Here is a 19,969-nt window from a genome sequence, read left to right on the forward strand (position 1 = left end):
TGGTTGGGGTGTGTGAAGATTGTGATGGGGGTGGAACTGGTTATTATACCATGTTTATGTCATTGTTATTATTATTATTATAAAAACTTCCAAATACCCTAATAAAAATATTTTAGAAAAAAAGAAGCCTGACATTCAGTCAAGGGGAAATATAATTACTTTGAGCCTTTTGCCAGAGGACCGAAAGCAAACCTGTTACATTGAACAGGCGCGGAAACCAAGAGTGATTATACAAATTAGATTATACAAATTAACAAGTGAAGAAGATACTCAAATGGGGTGCAAATCTCCAAAGCACGGTGTTATCTCAATGCTATTATAGTTACACAACTCTTCCTCGAGGCTTTTCCCCCGCTGGCTGATGCTCTGTAACTGCAAAATTGAAAAAAAAAAATCTTTGCAACCACAGCTTTCGTCTCACTTGGAAGTTCTCAAGCCACTCCACGTCCAATAACCTGCTCTGAAAACTCTGCTCACATTTTGAAAGCTGAGAGAATCCACAACATTCAAAAGCAAACAACATTCAAAATCAAATAACCCACAACATTCTTGAAAAAGTCAATTTGTCCCCATCTCCCAATGTTAATGGATGGATCCTGGAAAAGGAAATTCAAGGATCCGGATCTGCATCTTCACCAGAAATGAATCAGTTCTTCCTTAGGCCATAGCCTACCTGTTGGCCTGGTTTCACTAAAATCAGTCCATTAATTTCTGAGTCATATTGTTTATAGACAAACCGACTAACCGGGGGAGGACAATACTTACACCCACCTTCAGTGGTAGAGATAATTCAGACCACAAATACTTTGAATTCCATATGTGACAGTCAGCTGCATATAAAGTATGGCATTGTCACATATGTCATTTGCATCATATACAAGAGCTCTGGATTGCACATAGTACATTTTTAGAACATATCATCTATTTTGTACAAGCCAAAATAGACACTTCAAAACAAACTGAATTGTTTTACCTATTGCTTTAAAGGTAGACTGTGGAGGAGAAAAGGGAGGTAGTGAATAATAATAGAATGGTTATAGCACAGGAGACTGTTCGGCCCATCGTTTCTGTACTGGCTCTCTACATGAGCAATTCACCTAGTCCCACTCCTACACCTTTTCCCCATAGCTCTGCAAATTCTTCCTCTTCATATAACTATCCAATTCTCTTTCAAAAGCCACAATTAAATATTACAAGTGAAATTTCAGAGACTGGGATCTAGGTGGCAGAAGGCTCGACCATCAATTGTGAGGCAACACATGAGAGGGGTGAGTCAGAAGAATGAAGAGTTATGGGAAGCTTTAGCGCTGCAGGAGGTTACAGAAATAGGGATAAACACAAAGATGTGAACTTTAAATCTGATATGTTATGGAACCGTCAGTGAGGACGGAGATGAAGGGTTTGCAGAACTTGTCAAGGACCAGCTAGAGGAGACAGATGTTTAGACACGATGCGACTTATGAAGACTAGGGGGCATGTAGCTGGTCAAGAAAGAACTGGAGCGATTGATTGCAGAGGTGACAGAGGTATGGATGGCAATTGAAGCAGCAGTGGTGAGACATATAGAGAGGGAGAACAGACATCAAAGCTTCATTCTTGGAACTACATGCAAAAAATAAACTCCGAATTACCTTTAAAGCTGGTTTTTCCTCCCCATTGGTTGAGGAAGAATCGTCAGGTTGCTGAGGCACAAGAACAAACTCCTCACTGTTCAATGTGGAAACAGAGTCTGATGAACCACCCACCTTGCGCAAAGAAGTTTGATCATCCATTTCTTAATCAGTATAATGCACAGCAACAACCTGAAAAAAAGAGAAATTACAATATGCATATGGGTCTTCAAAGTCAATGCCTATTGCTGATTTTTAAAAATATGTTATCTGGCTGAAACACAAAATAGGGGGGGGGGGGGGGAAATGGGAGAAACTGCTGCTTATGTTTTAACATCACCAAATCTCAAGAAAGAAAATAGTAAGCAAAATAATGAGAGGCAGCTATAATGCCACAATCATTTACACAGTTCACAGGCAACACTTCTATGAGCCTCAAAGTTCCGAGAGGTGTCCACTCTCAGCAGTTAGGTTAAATAATGGATTTCACATCATTTCCTATCCACTCAGGGTTAGGGTTGAGCATCCAATGAGCTGCATTACGCACACATTACTCAGGCATAATATGCTAATTACATTGGAGGTGGAGTCTGGAAATGAAGCTGTGCGCCAAAATCACATTAATGAATACATCTAAATAGAGGGCCTACACCCTGTGCCTCTGGAAATACTATCCTTCATTAAGTTGACATAAACACCCTCTTAAGCTTTTGCTTTGAGGCATCCCTTTAACTCCCCTAGACACTCTACCTGGAATTAGGAATGCACCATGCTGGGAATGTCAAGGGAACAATGTACCATCGGTCTACAGCATGGTTAGAATGTCAATACACTGCCTTATATGCCCACTAGGGAAAAGGCTCAGCAGTCTGCTTGCGGCATTAACTCTCCCACTCCAATAGACAGAGCACACATCTCATTTTTCCATTTGCACATTGGCTGATGATGTCCTCAAATTAATATTTTTCTCACTTTGTTTCTGATGTCAGTTGCTTAACTCCAATGTTATACGGCAAGGAGGAAAAAAATTACATATATTATGACCCAAAGAACTTCTCAAATTGCTTCCCTGTGTGCCACCACAAACTAAATCGTAGAAATGTGCACTCTCATTGTGTTAGTGGGGCCATCCACCACATGTTGCTTGCAAACAAATTGGGCAAGGGTGAGACAAAATACAGTTAAAAAATAAATTCGCTGGAGAAATGTGGAATTAGCAAATTAAGTGTAATATAGGTCAAATGTGAAGTGGGACATGGGGGGGGGGGGGGGGGGGAAGACTCAGAAGGTCACAGATACTCTTTGAAAATTAGTGTCTGGGGCGACACAGTGGCACAGTTGCTGCCTCTCAGTGCCAGAGACCCAGATTTGATTCCGGCCTTGAATGACTATCTGGCTGGAATTTGTATGTTCTCCAGTGTCTGTGTGGATTTCCTCTAGGTGCCCAATTTCCTGCCACAATCCAAAAATGTGCAGGTTAAGTGGATTGGGCATGCTAATTTTCCCCTTAGTGTCCAAAGATGTGCAGGTATAGGGATTGGGCAGGGGAGTGGGTCTAGGTAAGGTGCTCTTTCAAAGGGTCAGTGCAGACTTGAATGGCCAAATAATAATAATAGGGCCCCCTTCTGCACTGTAGGGATTCTATGGAAATAGGGTAGAGGAACAGAAAGACTCAAGAGTAGAAATACATATTAAAATTAGCAGCACGGGTTAATAAGGCAACTTTAAAAGAGAACAAACCGCACTGGAGTCTAAAGGGACAGAATTAAAAAGCAGAGACAGTACATTAAACTTGCAGAGAGCTTTGCTTAGACCACACAGAAGATTCGGTGAACAGTTCTGGTCTCCATGTGGGGCAGCACGGTAGCACAAGTGGATAGCACTGTGGCTTCACAGCGCCAGGTTCCCAGGTTCGATTCCCCGCTGGGTCACTGTCTCTGCAGAGTCTGCACGTTCCCCCAGTGTCTGCGTGGGTTTCCTCCGGGTGCTCCGGTTTCCTCCCACAGTCCAAAGTCATGCAGGTTAGGTGGATTGGCCATGATAATTTGCCCTTAGTGACCAAAAAGGTTCGGAGGGGTTATTGGATTACGGCGATAGTGTGGAAGTGAGGGCTTGGTGGGTTGGTGCAGACTCGTTGGGCCAAACGGCCTCCTTCTGCATTGTATGTTCTGTGTAAAAAATTATCAAGGACCGTCAAGCTGACAACCATGGGCTAACCAACGGTTTAAGGAAGACAGGGATACTCCATCAACCACTTCCAAATTCTGACTATACCCCATTTACTGTGACTATCAATGAAACAATGAACGCTGTCGGTAACTGCACCTATCTCAGAAGCATAATGTGCAGAAATTACAGCACTGACAGCGAGGGTACCAAATAGAATTGCCAGTGCAAGCTCAGAATTTTCCCGTTTACCCAAGAGATAGAGGAGAAAACAAGACATCAAATCTACAACGAAACCAGCTATTACAAAAGGTATCAAATAGGAGGACAAAGCGCCCAACATTTGAGGTAATTCAAAGAGCATAAATATCTGGAACATCATCAGACCCCATCTAAGATGCAGTGGACATGTGACTGACGATAAAATCCCGAAGGTGGTCATTTATTAGCAACTTAAACATGGACACTGCGTGTGAGTTAGGCAGTGCTTAAGATTGCAGGAGTCCTTAAAGGGGCTGGTTTAGCACAATGGGCTAAACAGCTGGCTTGTAATGCAGAACAAGGTCAGCTGCGCGGGTTCAATTCCCGTACCAGCCTCCCCAAACAGGCGCCAGAATGTGGCGATGAGGGGCTTTTCACAGTAACTTCATTGAAGCCTACTTGTGACAATAAGCGATTATTATTATTAAAGGTGAACCTCAGGAAATATGGCACGTCCACCACAGACAGAGAAAAAAAAGCAATAAAGGCAGACCTGGGGTGCAATCTCAAGCAGTGATGCTGTTTCCTTCCAACAGCAAAGAATACAGGCAGCAAAGGACTAGAAGCAAGCTAAAAAGACTAGGCAGTCCCAGCAAAATAAGACAATTTATTCTTGCCCACACGGTGGAAAGCCATGCAGATTTGCAATCAGACTCCACAGCTACATTAGAATGCATGCAAATGACTTCACACATGCAAGATCCAGCCATCTTCAATATCCAACAACCAGAACTGAGGTTATGCCCCCCAAACGTTTGAACAGGTTTGGGATATTTTCCAGCTCTGAATACTTTCAGCTGCGCAGAGGCACAAGGCAATTGTCCCTGCTCTTGTTCGCCCTGGCAATTGAGCAGGCGGCAATCGCCCTATGAGATTAAGAGGCTGGAGGGGAGTCCGAAGAGGAAGCAGGGAGCACAGAGTCTCACTCTTTGCGGATGACCTGCTCCTCTACATCTCGGACCCACAAAACGACATGAACGAAACCACGAGGCTCCTGGGAGAGTTTGGAGCCTTCTCAGGCTACAAACTCAATCTGGGCAAAAGTGAAGTTGTCCCGGTGAACCCAAGAGGGGGAGGGGCAGAGCTGGAGGGTCTACCATTTAAAATGGCCCCAAGCAAATTCGGCTACCTGGGGATCCAGATAGCCCACGACTGGACACAAATCCACAAGTGGAACTTGACCAGTCTGGCAGAGGGAGTAAAAAATGACCTACCGTGATGGGATGCACTCCGGATCTCCCTAGCGAGGAGGCTGCAGCCCTCGTGCTGTCCAGGTTCCTCTTCCTGTTCAGATCCATATCAATCTATATCCCCAAGCTCTTTGTCCAAACAATAGACAAATGACGTTTGTGTGGGGAGGGAAAAATGCAAGAATCCCCAAAACTGCACTACAAAGAACAGTAAGAAGTCTTAAAACACCAGGTTAAAGTCCAACAGGTTTGTTTCGATGTCACTAGCTTTCGGAGCGCTGCTCCTTCCTCAGGTGAATGAAGAGGTATGTTCCAGAAACATATATATATAGACAGATTCAAAGATGCCAGACAATGCTTGGAATGCAAGCATTAGCAGGTGATTAAATCTTTACAGATCCAGAGATGGGGTAACCCCAGGTTAAAGAGGTGTGAATTGTGTCAAGCCAGGACAGTTGGTAGGATTTCGCAGGCCAGATGGTGGGGGATGAATGTAATGCGACATGAATCCCAGGTCCCGGTTGAAGCCGCACTCATGTGTGCGGAACTTGGCTATAAGCTTCTGCTCGGCGATTCTGCGTTGTCGCACGTCCTGAAGGCCGCCTTGGAGAGCGCTTACCCGGAGATCAGAGGCTGAATGCCCTTGACTGCTGAAGTGTTCCCCGACTGGAAGGGAACATTCCTGCCTGGTGACTGTCGCGCGATGTCCGTTCATTCGTTGTCGCAGCGTCTGCATGGTCTCGCCAATGTGCCACGATTCGGGACATCCTTTCCTGCAGCGTATGAGGTAGACAACGTTGGCCAAGTCGCACGAGTATGTACCGCGTACCTGATGGGTGGTGTTCTCACGTGTAATGGCGGTATCCATGTCGATGATCTGGCACGTCTTGCAGAAATTGCCATGGCAGGGTTGTGTGGTGTCGTGGTCACTGTTCTGAAGGCTGGGTAGTTTGCTGCAAACAATGCTGCAAACATAGGACATATGGGGGGCTTCCGGTTGCGGCGATGCACTGCTAAGCCGCACGTTTCGGCAGCTCCCGTTCTAACGGACATTTGGGCTCTTTTCGGGAGCCCCAACGGAATTATTTTTAGACCAAGCCCAGTGTGGGGTGACGAAGGAAGATCCCCCCCGTGTGTGTATGGAAAGGGCCAGTGGTAGTGGCCAGATTGCGAAGGATCCTTTGGAGCAGCGGCAGAGAAGAGAAGGGAGAAGCAAGGTGGCGGCGGATGGAGCCCAGACGGCATGGGGCCCGGACCAGCAGGAATTCCTCCGACGATGTGTGGAGGAACTTAAGAAAGAGGTGCTGGCGCCGATGTTATTGGCAATCGAGGGACTGAAGGAAACACAAAAGGTCCAGGCGATAGAGCTCCGTGGAGTGAAAGCAAAGGCAGCCGAGAATGAGGATGAGATACAGGGCCTGATGGTAAAAACAGAGACGGATGAGGCGCTACAAGAGGTGCATAGAAAGGCTGGAAGCCCTGGAGAACAGCTCGAGGAGGAAGAACCTACGGATTTTAGGTCTCCCCGAAAGAGCAGAGGGAGCTGATGTTGGGGCTTATGTGAGCACGATGCTCCATACGCTAATGGGAGCTGAGGCCCCAACGGGCCCCCTGGAAGTGGAAGGAGCGTACCATGTCCTTGTGAGAAGACCAAAGGCGGGTGGAATACCAAGGGCGATAGTGGTGAGATTTCACCACTTCATGGACAGAGAGGCGGTCCTGAGCTGGGCCAAGAAGGTACGGAGTAGCAAGTGGGAGAATGCGGTGATACGAGTGTATCAGGACTGGAGTGCGGAGGTGGCGAGAAGGAGGGCAAGTTTTAATCGGGCCAAGGCGGTGCTTCACAGAAAGAAAATAAAATTTGGGATGCTGTAGCCGGCGCGATTGTGGGTCACGCACAGGGCAAGCACTACTACTTCGAAACGGCAGATGAGGCATGGACCTTCATTCAAGAAGAGAAACTGGACTAGATCTGAGAGTTTGATGTTGGGGGGGAAGCAACGAGGTGGTGGTACAGGAATGTAAAGTGGGGAAAAGGGAGGTTTATTATACAGCAATGTTGGATGGGAATTTCTCTCCCCCTGATGGGAGGACACGAAGAAATGTGGGCGCCGGTGGGAAAAAGGGACAGAGAGGGGGAGGGGGAATGAGGGAGCTGCGCCACAGGGGGCGGGGCCGATAGGAAAGCACGGGGTTTTTTCCCGCGCTATGGAGATGATGGCGGGAAGATAGGCGCAGGAAGGAAGAGAGCCCCACACGCAGGGAGGTCAAAGAGAGAACGGGGAAGCCAGGGTCAGCTAGAGTTAGCTAACTTTCGGAAGCATTGTGGAGGGAGTAAACATGCTAGAGGGGGATCTAGCGGGGGGGGGGGGGAGAGAAGAGGTGGTCGGGACAGGAAGGCGCCGCCTGGGGGACAGATGGGTGCGCGGGACCTGGACGGGGGGTGGGATGGCCCAGAAAAGGGGATGGCTAGTCGGGGGGGGGGGGGGGGGGGGGGGGGGGGGGGGGAGAGTGGCCCCCGATCCGGCTGATCACGTGGAATGTGAGAGGCCTAAATGGGCCGATTAAGAGGGCCCGGGTGTTCGCGCACTTAAAGAGACTGAAGGCGTACGTAGTCATGCTCCAGGAGACGCACCTGAAGGTGGCGGATCAGGTTAGGTTAAGAAAAGGATGAGTGGGACAGGTATTCCACTCAGGGTTGGACGCGAAAAACAAGGGGGTGGCGATACTGGTGGGGAAACGAGTATCGTTCGAGGCTAAGAATATAGTGGTGGATAACGGGGGCAGATATGTGATGGCGAGTGGTAGATTGCAGGGCGAGGCGGTCGAGCTGGTGAATGTGTATGCCCCGAACTGGGATGAGGCGGGATTCACGAAGCGGATGCTGGGACGTATCCCGGACCTGGAGGTGGGAAGCTTGGTAATGGGGGGGGACTTCAACACTGTGCTGGATCCAGGGCTCGACCGGTCTAGATCCAGGACCGGGAGAAGGCCGGCAGCGCCCAAGGTGCTTAGGGGATTTATGGAACAAATGGGGGGAGTGGATCCTTGGAGGTTTGCCAGGCCGTTGGCTAAAGAGTTTTCTTTTTTCTCCCACGTCCACAAGGTATATTCCCGAATAGACTTTTTTGTTATGAGTAGGGCACTGATCTTGAAGGTGGCAGGAACGGAGTATTCGGCCATAGCCATTTCAGACCACGCCCCGCATTGGGTAGATCTGGAACTAGGAGAGGAGGGAGCAGCGCCCACTCTGGCGACTGGATGTGGGACTACTGGCGGATGAGGGGGTCTGTGGAAGGGTGCGGGGGTGTATTGAGAGATACCTGGAGGTCAATGACGATGGTGAGGTTCAGGTGGGGGTAGTATGGGAAGCGCTGAAGGCGGTGGTTAGAGGAGAGCTGATCTCCATTAGAGCCCACAAGGAGAAACAAGAGGGCAAAGAAAGGAAGAGATTAGTGGGGGAGATTTTGAGGGTGGATAAAAGCTATGCGGAGGCCCCAGACGAAGGACTAGATAAAGGCGAAGACTTCAGACGGAGTTTGACCTGCTGACCACAGGAAGGGCAGGAAGTGGAGGAAGGCACAGGGGATGCGATATGAGTATGGGGAAAAGGCGAGCCGGCTGCTGGCCCACCAACTTCGTAAGAGGATAGCGGCGAGAGAGATTGGGGGAATTAGGGGCGAAACGGGAACTATGGAGCAGAGAGCAGGGAAGGTAAATGAGGTGTTCAAGACCTTTTATGAGAGGCTATATAAGTCCCAACCCCCGGGGAGAAAAGAGGGAATGCTACATTTTCTGGACCAACTAAGGTTCCCGAGGGTGGAGGAGCAGGAGGTGGCAGGTCTGGGGGCGCCAATCGAGGTGGACGAGGTGACTAAGGGACTGGGGAACATGCAGGCAGGGAAGGCCCCGGGACCAGACGGGTTTCCGGTGGAATTCTACAGGAAATATGTGGACCTGTTAGCCCCGCTGCTGGCGAGAACCTTTAACGAGGCCAGGGAAGGGGGGATACTACCCCCGACAATGTCGGAGGCGACAATATCATTAATTCTGAAGCGGGATAAAGATCCGCTACAATGTGGGTCATACAGGCCTATCTCACTCCTAAATATAGACGCCAAACTGCTGGCAAAAGTGCTGGCGACAAGGATAGAGGATTGCGTCCCGGGGGTGGTGCATGAAGACCAGACCATAGGGGAGACAACTGAATGTTAACGTGCGACGGCTGCTGGGGGTGATGATGACGCCCCCACCGGAGGGGGAGGCAGAGATAGTGGCGGCGATGGATGCGGAGAAGGCATTCGATAGGGTGGAGTGGGACTATCTGTGGGAGGTGCTGAGGAGGTTTGGGTTCGGGGAGGGGTTTGTTAGATGGGTCAGACTCCTATATGGGGCCCCAGTGGCAAGTGTAGTCACAAACCGGCAAAGATTGGGGTATTTTCGGCTGCACAGGGGAACAAGACAGGGGTGTACCAAGTCCCCGTTACTGTTCGCGTTGGCAATTGAACCACTGGCCATAGCGTTGAGGGACTCTAAGAAGTGGAGGGGGGTGGTTAGCGGGGGAGAGGAGCATCGAGTGTCGCTCTACGCTGATGACTTACTGTTATACGTTGCGGACCCTGTAGAGGGGATGCCAGAGGCTATGCAGATACTGAGGGAGTTTGGAGATTTCTCGGGATACAGGCTAAATATGGGGAAGAGCGAGCTTTTTGTAATACACCCCGGGGACCAGGGAAGAGGAATAGACGCTCTGCCGTTAAGGAGAGTGGAAAGGAGCTTCCGATATCTGGGGATCCAGGTAGCCAGGAACTGGGGAACTCTACACAGACTTAATCTGACGCAACTGGTGGAGCAGATGGAGGACGACTTCAAGAGGTGGGATATGTTGCCATTCTGATTGGCGGGCAGAGTGCAGGCGGTTAAAATGATGGTCCTCCCGAACTTTCTTTTCGTGTTTCAGTGTCTCCCCATTCTGATCACAAAGGCCTTTTTCAAAAAAATAGACAGGAGCATTATGAGCTTTGTGTGGGCAGGGAAGACCCCGAGGGTAAAGTGGGGGTTCCTGCAGCGCAGTAGGGATAGAGGGGAACTGGCGCTGCCAAGCCTGAACGACTACTACTGGGCCGCCAATGTGGCGATGGTTTGTAAGAGGATGAGGGAGGGAGAGGGGGCGGCATGGAAGAGGCTGGAGATGGCGTCCTGCAAAGGAACGAGCCTAAAGGCGCTGGTGACGGCGCCGCTGCGTTCTCCCCGAAAAGGTATACCACAAACCCAGTGGTGGTGGCAACCTTGAGGATCTGGGGGCAGTGGAGGCGACACAGGGGGGTGACGGGTGCCTCGGTGTGGTCCCCGATTAGGAATAACCACAGGTTTGTCCCAGGAAGGATGGACAGGGGGTTCCAGTGTTGGCAACGAGAAGGAATTAGGAAACTGAGGGACCTGTTTATGGACGGGACGTTTGCAAGTCTGGGAGCGCTGGAGGAAAAATATGAGTTGCCCCCGGGGAATATCTTCAGATATATGCAAGTGAGGGTGTTTACGAGGCAACAGGTGAGGGAATTTCCGCTGCTCCCGACACAGGGGATCCAAGATAGAGTGATTTCTGGGGTATGGGTCGGGGAGGGCAAAGTGTCCGAAATATATCAGGAGATGAGCGACGAGGGGGAGGCGATGATAGAGGAGCTGAAGGGAAAATGGGAAGAAGAGCTGGGGGGAGGAGATTGAGGAGGGGCTATGGGCTGATGCCCTAAGCAGGGTAAATTCCTCGTCTTCGTGTGCCAGGCTTAGCCTGATTCAATTTAAGGTTCTACACAGAGCACATATGACGGGAGCAAGACTGAGCAGGTTCTTCGGAATGGAGGACAGGTGTGGGAGGTGCTCGGGAAGCCCGGCGAACCACACACACATGTTCTGGTCGTGTCCAGCATTGGATGAGTACTGGGGGGGGCGTGGCAAGGGTGATTTCAAAGGTGGTGAAGGTCCGGGTCAAGCCAGGCTGGGGGTTAGCGATATTTGGGGTAGCGGAAGAGCCGGGAGTGCAGGAGGCGAAAGAGGCCAATACTCTGGCCTTTGCGTCCCTAGTAGCCCGGCGTAGGATTTTACTCATGTGGAATGTGGCTTGGAGGCCTGGATAAACGACATGGCAGGGTTCATAAAGCTGGAACGAATAAAATTTGCGTTGAGAGGATCGGCTCAGGGGTTCTCCATGCGGTGGCAACAGTTCCTTGACTATCTCGCGGAACGTTAAGGGAAGATAGAGTGACAGCAGCAGCAACCCGGGGGGGGGGGGGGGGGGGGGGGGGGGGGGGGGGGAAGGGGGGGAGCACTATTTTTTGTTATTTTGTTAGTTCACTATATTATTTAAATAATGTTAATTACTAGTTATTGTATTATTTTTATGTTGATTCGTAAAGACGGAAAAATTTTGTTTGAAAAATGTAATAAAATATATATATTTTTTAAAAACATAGGACATATGGGCAGCATGGTAGAATAGTGGTTAGCACAGTTGCTTTACAGCTCCAGGGTCCAGATTTGATTCCCGGCTTGGATCACTGTCTGTGCGGAGTCTGCACATTCTCCCCGTGTCTGCGAGGGTTTCCTCCGCGTGCTCCGGTTTCCTCCCACAATCCAGATGCGCGGTTAGGTGGATTGGCTATGCTAAATTGCCCTTAGTGTCCAAAAACGTTAAGTGGGGGTTACTGGGTTACGTGGATGGGTTAGATACGTGGGCTTGAGTAGGGTGCTCTTTGTAAGGGCCGGTGCAGACTTGATGGCTGAATAGCCTCCTTCTGCACTGTAAATTCTATGATTCTATAGAGCACATCTGACGATAACAAGGATGAATAGGTTCTTTGCAGGGGTAGAGGATAGCTGTGGGCAGTGTGCGGGGAGGCCCACGAATCACATCCACATATTCTGGGCGTGTCCAAGGTTGTAGGGGTTCGTGGATGTGATGTCCGTATTGCTGGGTGTGGAGGTGGTCCCGAGTCCAAAGGCGGCGAACACGCTGAAAGATGGACCCAAAAAGCCAAAAGGTGAGCCTGACCGGATCGCGAACATACCACCCCGGCGACCGGAAATCACAACCAGCACTCAGGACCCCGCCAGACAAATGCCCAAGCGATCGAAAACAAGCTGGACGAGCTTAACGCTAGACTTTTCTCTCAGAGGGAAGACTGCAGTGTGTTCTGTTTCACAGAGACGTTGCTCACTTCTGCCTTCTCGGACTGTGCCATTCAATCGGAGACCTGGAATACCTGACTGTGAAGTGCAGCCCAACCTTCCACGGGTGTTCACTTCTGCCATCATCACAGTGGTCTACATCCCATCCCAGGCAGATGTGAAGACGACGCTGGACGGATTGCACACCAGTAAGTAGAACAAAGAACAAAGAAAAGCACAGCACAGGAACAGGTCCTTCGACCCTCCAAGCCCGTGCCGACCATGCTGCCCCTCTAAACTAAAATCTTCCACACTTCCGGGATCCGTATCCCTCTATTCCCATCCTATTCATATATTTGTCAAGATGCCCCTCAAACGTCACTATTGTCCCTGCTTCCACTACCACCTCCGGCATCGAGTTCCAGGCACCCACTATCCGCTGTGTAAAAAATCTTGCCTCGCATTTCTCCTCTAAAACTTGCTCCTCGCACCTTAAACCTATGCCCCTAGTAATTGACCCCTCTACCCTGGGAAAAAGTCTCTGACTATCCACTCTGTCTATGCCCCTCATAATTTTGTAGACCTCTATCAGGTCGCCCCTCAACCTCCGTCGTTCCAGTGAGAACAAACCGAGTTTATTCAACCGCTCCTCACAGCTAATGCCTTCCATACCAGGCAACATCCTGGTAAATCTCTTCTGCACCCTTTCTGAAGACTTCACATCCTTCTGGTAGTGTGGCGACCAGAATTGAACATTATACTCCAAGTGTGGCCTAACTAAGGTTCTAAACAGCTGCAACATGACTTGCCAATTTTTATACTCAATGCCCGGGCCAATGAAGGCAAGCATGCCGTATGCCTTCTTGACTACCTCCTCCACCTGTGTCGCCCCTTTCAGTGACCTGTGGACCTGTACACCTAGATCTCTCTGACTGTCAATACTCTTGAGGGTTCTACCATTCACTGTATATTCCCAACCTGTAATTAGACCTTCCAAAATGCATTACCTCACATTTGTCCAGATTAAACACCATCTGCCATCTCGCCGCCCAAGTCTCCAAACAATCTAAATTCCTGCTGTATCCTCTGACAGTCCTCATCGCTATCCACAATTCCACCAACCTTTGTGTCGTCCACAAACTTACTAATCAGACCAGTTACATTTTCCTCCAAATCATTTATATATACTACGAACAGCAACGGTCCCAGCACTGATCCCTGCAGAACACCATTAGTTACAGCCCTCCAATCAGAAAAGCACCCTTCCATTGCTACTCTCTGCCTTCTGTGACCTAGCCAGTTCTGTATCCATCTTGCCAGCTCACATCTGATCCCGTGTGACTTCACCTTTTATACTAGTCTGCCATGAGGGACCTTGTCAAAGGACTTACTGAAGTCCATATAGACAACATCCACTGCCCTACCTGCATCAATCATCTTTGCGACCTTGAAAAACTCTATCAAGTTAGTAAGACACAACCTCCCCTTCACAAAACCGTGTTGCCTCTCGCTAATACGACCACTTGCTTCCAAATGGGAGTAGATCCTGTCTTGAAGAATTCTCTCCAGTAATTTCCCAACCACTGATGTAAGGCTCACCAGCCTGTAGTTCCCTGGATTATTCTTGCTACCCTTCTTAAACAAAGGAATAACATTGGTTATTCTCCAGTCCTCCGGGAAATCACCTGAAGACAGTGAGGATCCAAAGATTTCTGTCAAGGCCTCAGCAATTTCCTCTCTTGCCTCCTTCAGTATTCTGGGGTAGATTCGATCAGGCCCTGGGGACTTATCCACCTTAATATTTTTCAAGATGCCCAACACCTAGTCTTTTTGGATCTCAATGTGACCCAGGCTATCTACACACCCTTCTCCAGACTCAACAACCACCAATTCCTCCTCCTTGGTGAATACTGATGCAAAGCATTCATTTCGAACCTCACCCATTTCCTCTTGCTCCACACATAGATTCCCTCTCCTGTCCTTCAGTGGGCCAACCCTTTCCCTGGCTACCCTCTTGTTTTTTATGTACGTGTAAAAAGCCTTGGGATTTTCCTTAACCCCATTTGTCAATGACTTTTCGTGACCCCTTTTGGCACCCCTGACTTCTTACTTAAGTTCCTTCCTATTTTCCTTATATTCCACACAGGCTTCATTTGTTCCCAGTCTTCTAGCCCTGACAAATGTCTCCTTTTTCTTTTTGACAAGGTCTACAATATCTCTCGTTATCCAAGTATCGCAAAATTTGCCATATTTATCATTCTTCCTCACAGAAACATGCCGTTCCTGAATTCCTTTCAACTGACATTTGAAAGCCTCCCACATGTCAGATGTTGATTTACCCTCAAACATCCGCCCCCAATCTAGGTTCTTCAGTTCCCTCCTAATATTGTTATAATTAGCCTTCCCCCAATTTAGCACATTCATCCTAGGACCACTCTTATCCTTGTCCACCAGCACTTTAAAACTTACTGAATTGTGGTCACTGTTCCCGAAATGCTCCCCTATTGAAACTTCTACCATATGGCCAGGCTCATTCCCCAATACGAGGTCCAGTACAGCCCCTTCATAGTTGGACTATCTATCTATTGTTTTAAAAAGCCCTCCTGGATGCTCCTTACAAACTCTGCCCCGTCCAAGCCCCGAGCACTAAGTGAGTCCCATTCAATATTGGGGAAGTTAAAGTCTCCCATCACAACAACCCTGTTGCTTTTACTCCTTTACAAAATCTGTCTACCTATCTGCTCCTCTATCTCCCGCTGACTGTTGGAAGGCCTGTAGTAAACCCCCAACATTGTGACTGCACCGTTCTTATTCCTGATCTCTACCCATAGAGCCTTGCTGCCCTCTGAGGTGTCCTCCCGTAGTACAGCTGTGATATTCTCCCTAACCAGTAGCGCGAATCCTCCACCCCTTTTACATCCCCCTCTATCCCGCCTGAAACATCTAAATCCTGGAATGCCAATCCTGTTCTTCCCTCAACTAGGTCTCTGTAATGGTAACAACATCATAGTTCCAAGTACTAATCCAAGCTCTAAGTTCATCTGCCTTACCTGTTATACTCCTTGCATTAAAATATATGCACTTCAGGCAACCAGTCCTGCTGTTTTCAGCAACATCTCCCTGTCTGCTCTTCCTCAGAGCCATAGTAGCCCTATTTCCTAGTTCTCCCTCAATCTTTTCACCTTCTGACCAATTGCTCCGGTGCCCACCCCCCTGCCATGCTAGTTTAAACCCTCCCGTATGACACTCGCAAACCTAACAGTGAAACGGAATAACCTGAGGCCTTGTTCATTGTGGCTGGGGACTTCAGCCAGGCCAACCTCAAATTTCTACCAACATATCTCCTGTCCACCAGGGGCCCCAACATCCTTGACCATTGCGACACAAACATTAAGGGCACCTACCAATCCATCCCCGATTGTACTTCGGACAAGTGGACAAAATCGGAAAATCGGACAAGACTCCTTCTCCCAGCATATAAACAAAAACTTAAGCAGGAGAATGTGGTTAAAAAGGTCATGCAACGCTGGTCCAAGGCAACGTAAAAGTTCCTTCGCGACTGCTTTGAGTCAATGGACTAGTCTATATTCAACAACTCAGCAGCCAACCTAGACGAGTATGCCACCACCGTCACAGACTTCATCAGTAAGTGTGTCGATGATTGCGTGCCAAAGAGGGTAGTACGTGCATTTCGCAACCGGAAACCATAGTTTTACCAGAAGATCCAACCCTACTGAAGGCCAGATCTGAGGCGTCCAAGACAGGTGAACCTGACCTATACAGGAAATCGAGGTACAACCTCTGCAAAGCCATCAAGGACACCAAGAGACAATACCAGTGTAAGCTAGAGTTACAGACTAATGACACGGACTCTCGATGGTTGTGGCAATGCTTAAACAATACAATGGGCTACAAAGCAAAGTCAAGTAGAATCTCCGGCAACAGAGTACCCCTCCCCGATGAACTCAATGCATTCTGTACCCGTTTCGAGCAGGAAGCCAACAAACTGTTGACAACTGCCCCAACAACCACGGACATTCCCATAACTACTGTCACAGCCTCAGAAGTCATATCGGCCTTCCCGAAAGTGAAAGCAACGGGTCCTGACAGAGTCCCTGATCATGCACTCAGATCCTGCATGGATCAACTGCCGGGTGTGTTCGCAGACATCTTCAACCTCTTCCTACTCCGTTCCAAGGTTTCCACCTGCTTCAAGAAGACCACTATCATACCGGTGCCAAAGAAGAACAAGGCAACGTGCCTCAATGACTACCATCCAGTGGCCTTGATATCTATCATTATGAAATGCTTTGAGAGGTTGGTCATGAGACACATCAAGTCCATACTTCCAGAATTCCTTGTACACTGCTATCTGCATACCACCACAACCGGTCCACAGCAGACTCTATCTCACTGGCCCTACATTCATCCCTGGAACATCTCGACAACAAGGACTCCTATGTCAGACTCCTATTCATTGACTACAGCTCCACCTTCAACACCATAATCCCAGCCAATCTCGTATCCAAACTCCAAAACCTAGGACTTGGCTCCTCACTCTGCAACTGGATCCTCGGCTTCCTGACCCGTAGACCACAAATCAGCAAGGTTAAACAACAACACCTGCTCCACAATAGTCCTCAATGCTGGGGCCCCGCAAGGCTGTGTACCTAGCCCCCTACTATATTCCTTATACACACACAACTGTGTTGCAAAATGCGGTTCCAACTCTATCTACATGTTTGTTTATGACACAACCATACTGGGTCGGATCGCGAACAGCTTTGAGTCAGAATACAGCAGGGAGACAGAGAACTAGTGGCATGTTGCAATGAGCATTGTGGATAGCACAATTGCTTCACAGCTCCAGGGTTCCAGGTTCGATTCCGGCTTGGGTCACTGTCTGTGTGGAGTCTGCACATCCTCCCGTGTGTGCGTGGGGTTCCTCCGGGTGCTCCGGTTTCCTCCCACAGTCCAAAGATGTGCAGGTTAGGTGGATTGGCCATGATAAATTGCCCTTAGTGTCCAAAATTGCCCTTAAGTGTTGGGTAGGGTTACTGGGATAGGGTGGAGGTGTTGATCTTGGGTAGGGTGCTCTTTCCAAGAGCCGGTGCAGACTCGATGGGCCAAATGGCCTCCTTCTGCACTGAAAATTCTATGAATTCTATGACAACAATCTCTTCCTCAATGTCAGAAAAACTAAGGAGCTGGTTCTTGACTTGAAAAAGCAAAGTGTCATACACACCCCTATCTGCATCAACGGGGCCGGGGATGGAGATGGTTGACAGCTTCAAATTCCTAGGTGTGCACATCACCAACAATCTGTCCTGGTCCACTTTGACCCTACGACCAAGAAAACACAACAGCACCTAGACTCCCTCAGGAAACTAAGGAAATTCGACATGTCCACATTGACTTTTGCCAATTTTTACAAATGCACCTAGAAAGCATCGATCAGGTTGCTTCACAACTTGGTGCGGCAACTGCTCGGCCCAAGACCGCATGAAACTACTGAGAGTCGTGAACACAGCCCAATCCATCACGTGAACCCGCCTCTCATCAATTGACTCGGTCTACACCTCCCGCTACCTTGGGAAAGTGGGCAGCATAATCAAAGACCCCTCCCATCCGGGGTATTCTCTCTTCCAACCTCTTCCAATGGGCAGAAGATACAAAAGTCTTAGAACATGCACTAATAGATTCAAAAACAGCTTCTTCCCCGCTGTTACCAGACTCCTGAACGACCCTCTTATGGACGGAACTGATCTCTCTATGCATCTTCTCTACTGTCGTAGCATTACACTCCGTATACCTCACCCGATGTCTATGTATTTACATTGTGTTTTATTTATGTCCTATATTTGTTCATGTATGGAACGATCTGCCTGGACTGTACGCAGAACAATACTTTTCACTGTAACTCGGTACATGTGACAATAAATCCAAATCTAAAAAAAAATCAGAGGTTACCAACAGTTCCAACACAATATTCCAAATGAGATCTGTTGCGTTCCATCGACAGGTCTTGTAAACCGTGATTCTAAACAATTGCCCCAGCTGGATGGAGAAAAAAAAACTTGCAGCTGGATGTTGAGCTGGGCCTACAGAACTGTTTGTCTTTACAGATTAGATTGCTAGCAGAGTGACTTCCGGGTGCGGCGATGACCAGCTGAGTCGCACGTTTCGGCAGCTCCCGGTGGAACGGACTTTTGGGCTCTTGATAGGAGCCCCAACGGCAATTTTAACGGCTAAAAACACCGTGCGGTAAACCAGAAGGGTGTTCCCCCTGGACACGGATGGAAAAAGGAGAGGAAAGTGGCCGGATTGCAGCGGATCCTTTGGAACAACGGCAAGGAAGGCAAGCAGAAACCAAGATGGCGTCGGAAGGTGGCAGTTTCATATGGGGCCCTGAACAACAAGAGTTCTTGAAACGCTGCGTGGAGGAGATAAAAAAGGAAATGAAGAAAGAGTTGTTGGCCCCGATATTACAGGCGATTGAAGGGCTGAAAGAGGAACAAAAGACCCAGGAGCAGGAGCTTCGGGTCGTGAAGGCGAAAGCAGCAGAGAATGAGAACGATATACAGGGCCTGGTGGTGAAGTCGGAGATACAGGAGGCACACCAGAAACGATCTGTGGAGAGGTTGGAGGCACTGGAAAACAACGCAAGGAGGAACAACTTGAGGATTCTTGGCCTTCCTGAAGGTGTGGAGGGGGCGGACGTCGGGGCATATGTGAGCACGATGCTGCACTCGTTAATGGGAGCGGAGGCCCCGACGGGTCCGTTGGAGGTGGAGGGAGCATACCGAGTTATGGTGCGAGGATCGAGAGCAGGAGAAACTCCCAGAGCCATAGTGGTGAGATTCCTCCGTTTTAAGGATAGAGAAATGGTCCTTAGATGGGCGAAGAGGCTTCCGGGTGCGGCGATGACCAGCTGAGTCGCACGTTTCGGCAGCTCCCTGTGAAACGGACTTTTGGGCTCTTGATAGGAGCCCCAACGGCAATTTTAACGGCTGAAAACACCGTGCGGTAAACCAGAAGGGTGTTCCCCCTGGACACGGATGGAAAAAGGAGAGGAAAGTGGCCGGATTGCAGCGGATCCTTTGGAACAACGGCAAGGAAGGCAAGCAGAAACCAAGATGGCGTCGGAAGGTGGCAGTTTCATATGGGGCCCTGAACAACAAGAGTTTTTGAAACGCTGCGTGGAGGAGATAAAAAAGGAAATGAAGAAAGAGTTGTTGGCTCCGATATCACAGGCGATTGAAGGGCTGAAAGAGGAACAAAAGACCCAGGAGCAGGAGCTTCGGGTCGTGAAGGCGAAAGCAGCAGAGAATGAAAACGACATACAGGGCCTGGTGGTGAAGTCGGAGATACAGGAGGCACACCAGAAACGATCTGTGGAGAGGTTGGAGGCACTGGAAAATAACGCAAGGAGGAACAACTTGAGGATTCTTGGCCTTCCTGAAGGTGTGGAGGGGGCGGACGTCGGGGCATATGTGAGCACGATGCTGCACTCGTTAATGGGAGTGGAGGCCCCGACGGGTCCGTTGGAGGTGGAGGGAGCATACCGAGTTATGGTGC

At 49.1% G+C, this 19,969-nt stretch overlaps 1 protein-coding gene across 2 annotated transcripts in view; it reads right to left on the reverse strand.

Moving 5' to 3' along the window:
* The window catches only part of rabgap1l (RAB GTPase activating protein 1-like), a 934,074-nt gene that overhangs the window by 845,680 nt on the left and 68,425 nt on the right, over positions 1 to 19,969 (reverse strand). For both annotated transcript variants that reach the window (XM_072511773.1, XM_072511772.1), the window contains exon 2: positions 1,632 to 1,802. In XM_072511773.1, the coding sequence (XP_072367874.1) occupies positions 1,632 to 1,772 (141 nt within the window). In that variant the 5' untranslated portion in view covers positions 1,773 to 1,802. The remainder of the gene's footprint in view (positions 1 to 1,631; positions 1,803 to 19,969) is intronic.

The sequence above is a fragment of the Scyliorhinus torazame genome, chromosome 7 (assembly GCF_047496885.1).
Source record: "Scyliorhinus torazame isolate Kashiwa2021f chromosome 7, sScyTor2.1, whole genome shotgun sequence".
Classification (NCBI taxonomy): domain Eukaryota; kingdom Metazoa; phylum Chordata; class Chondrichthyes; order Carcharhiniformes; family Scyliorhinidae; genus Scyliorhinus; species Scyliorhinus torazame.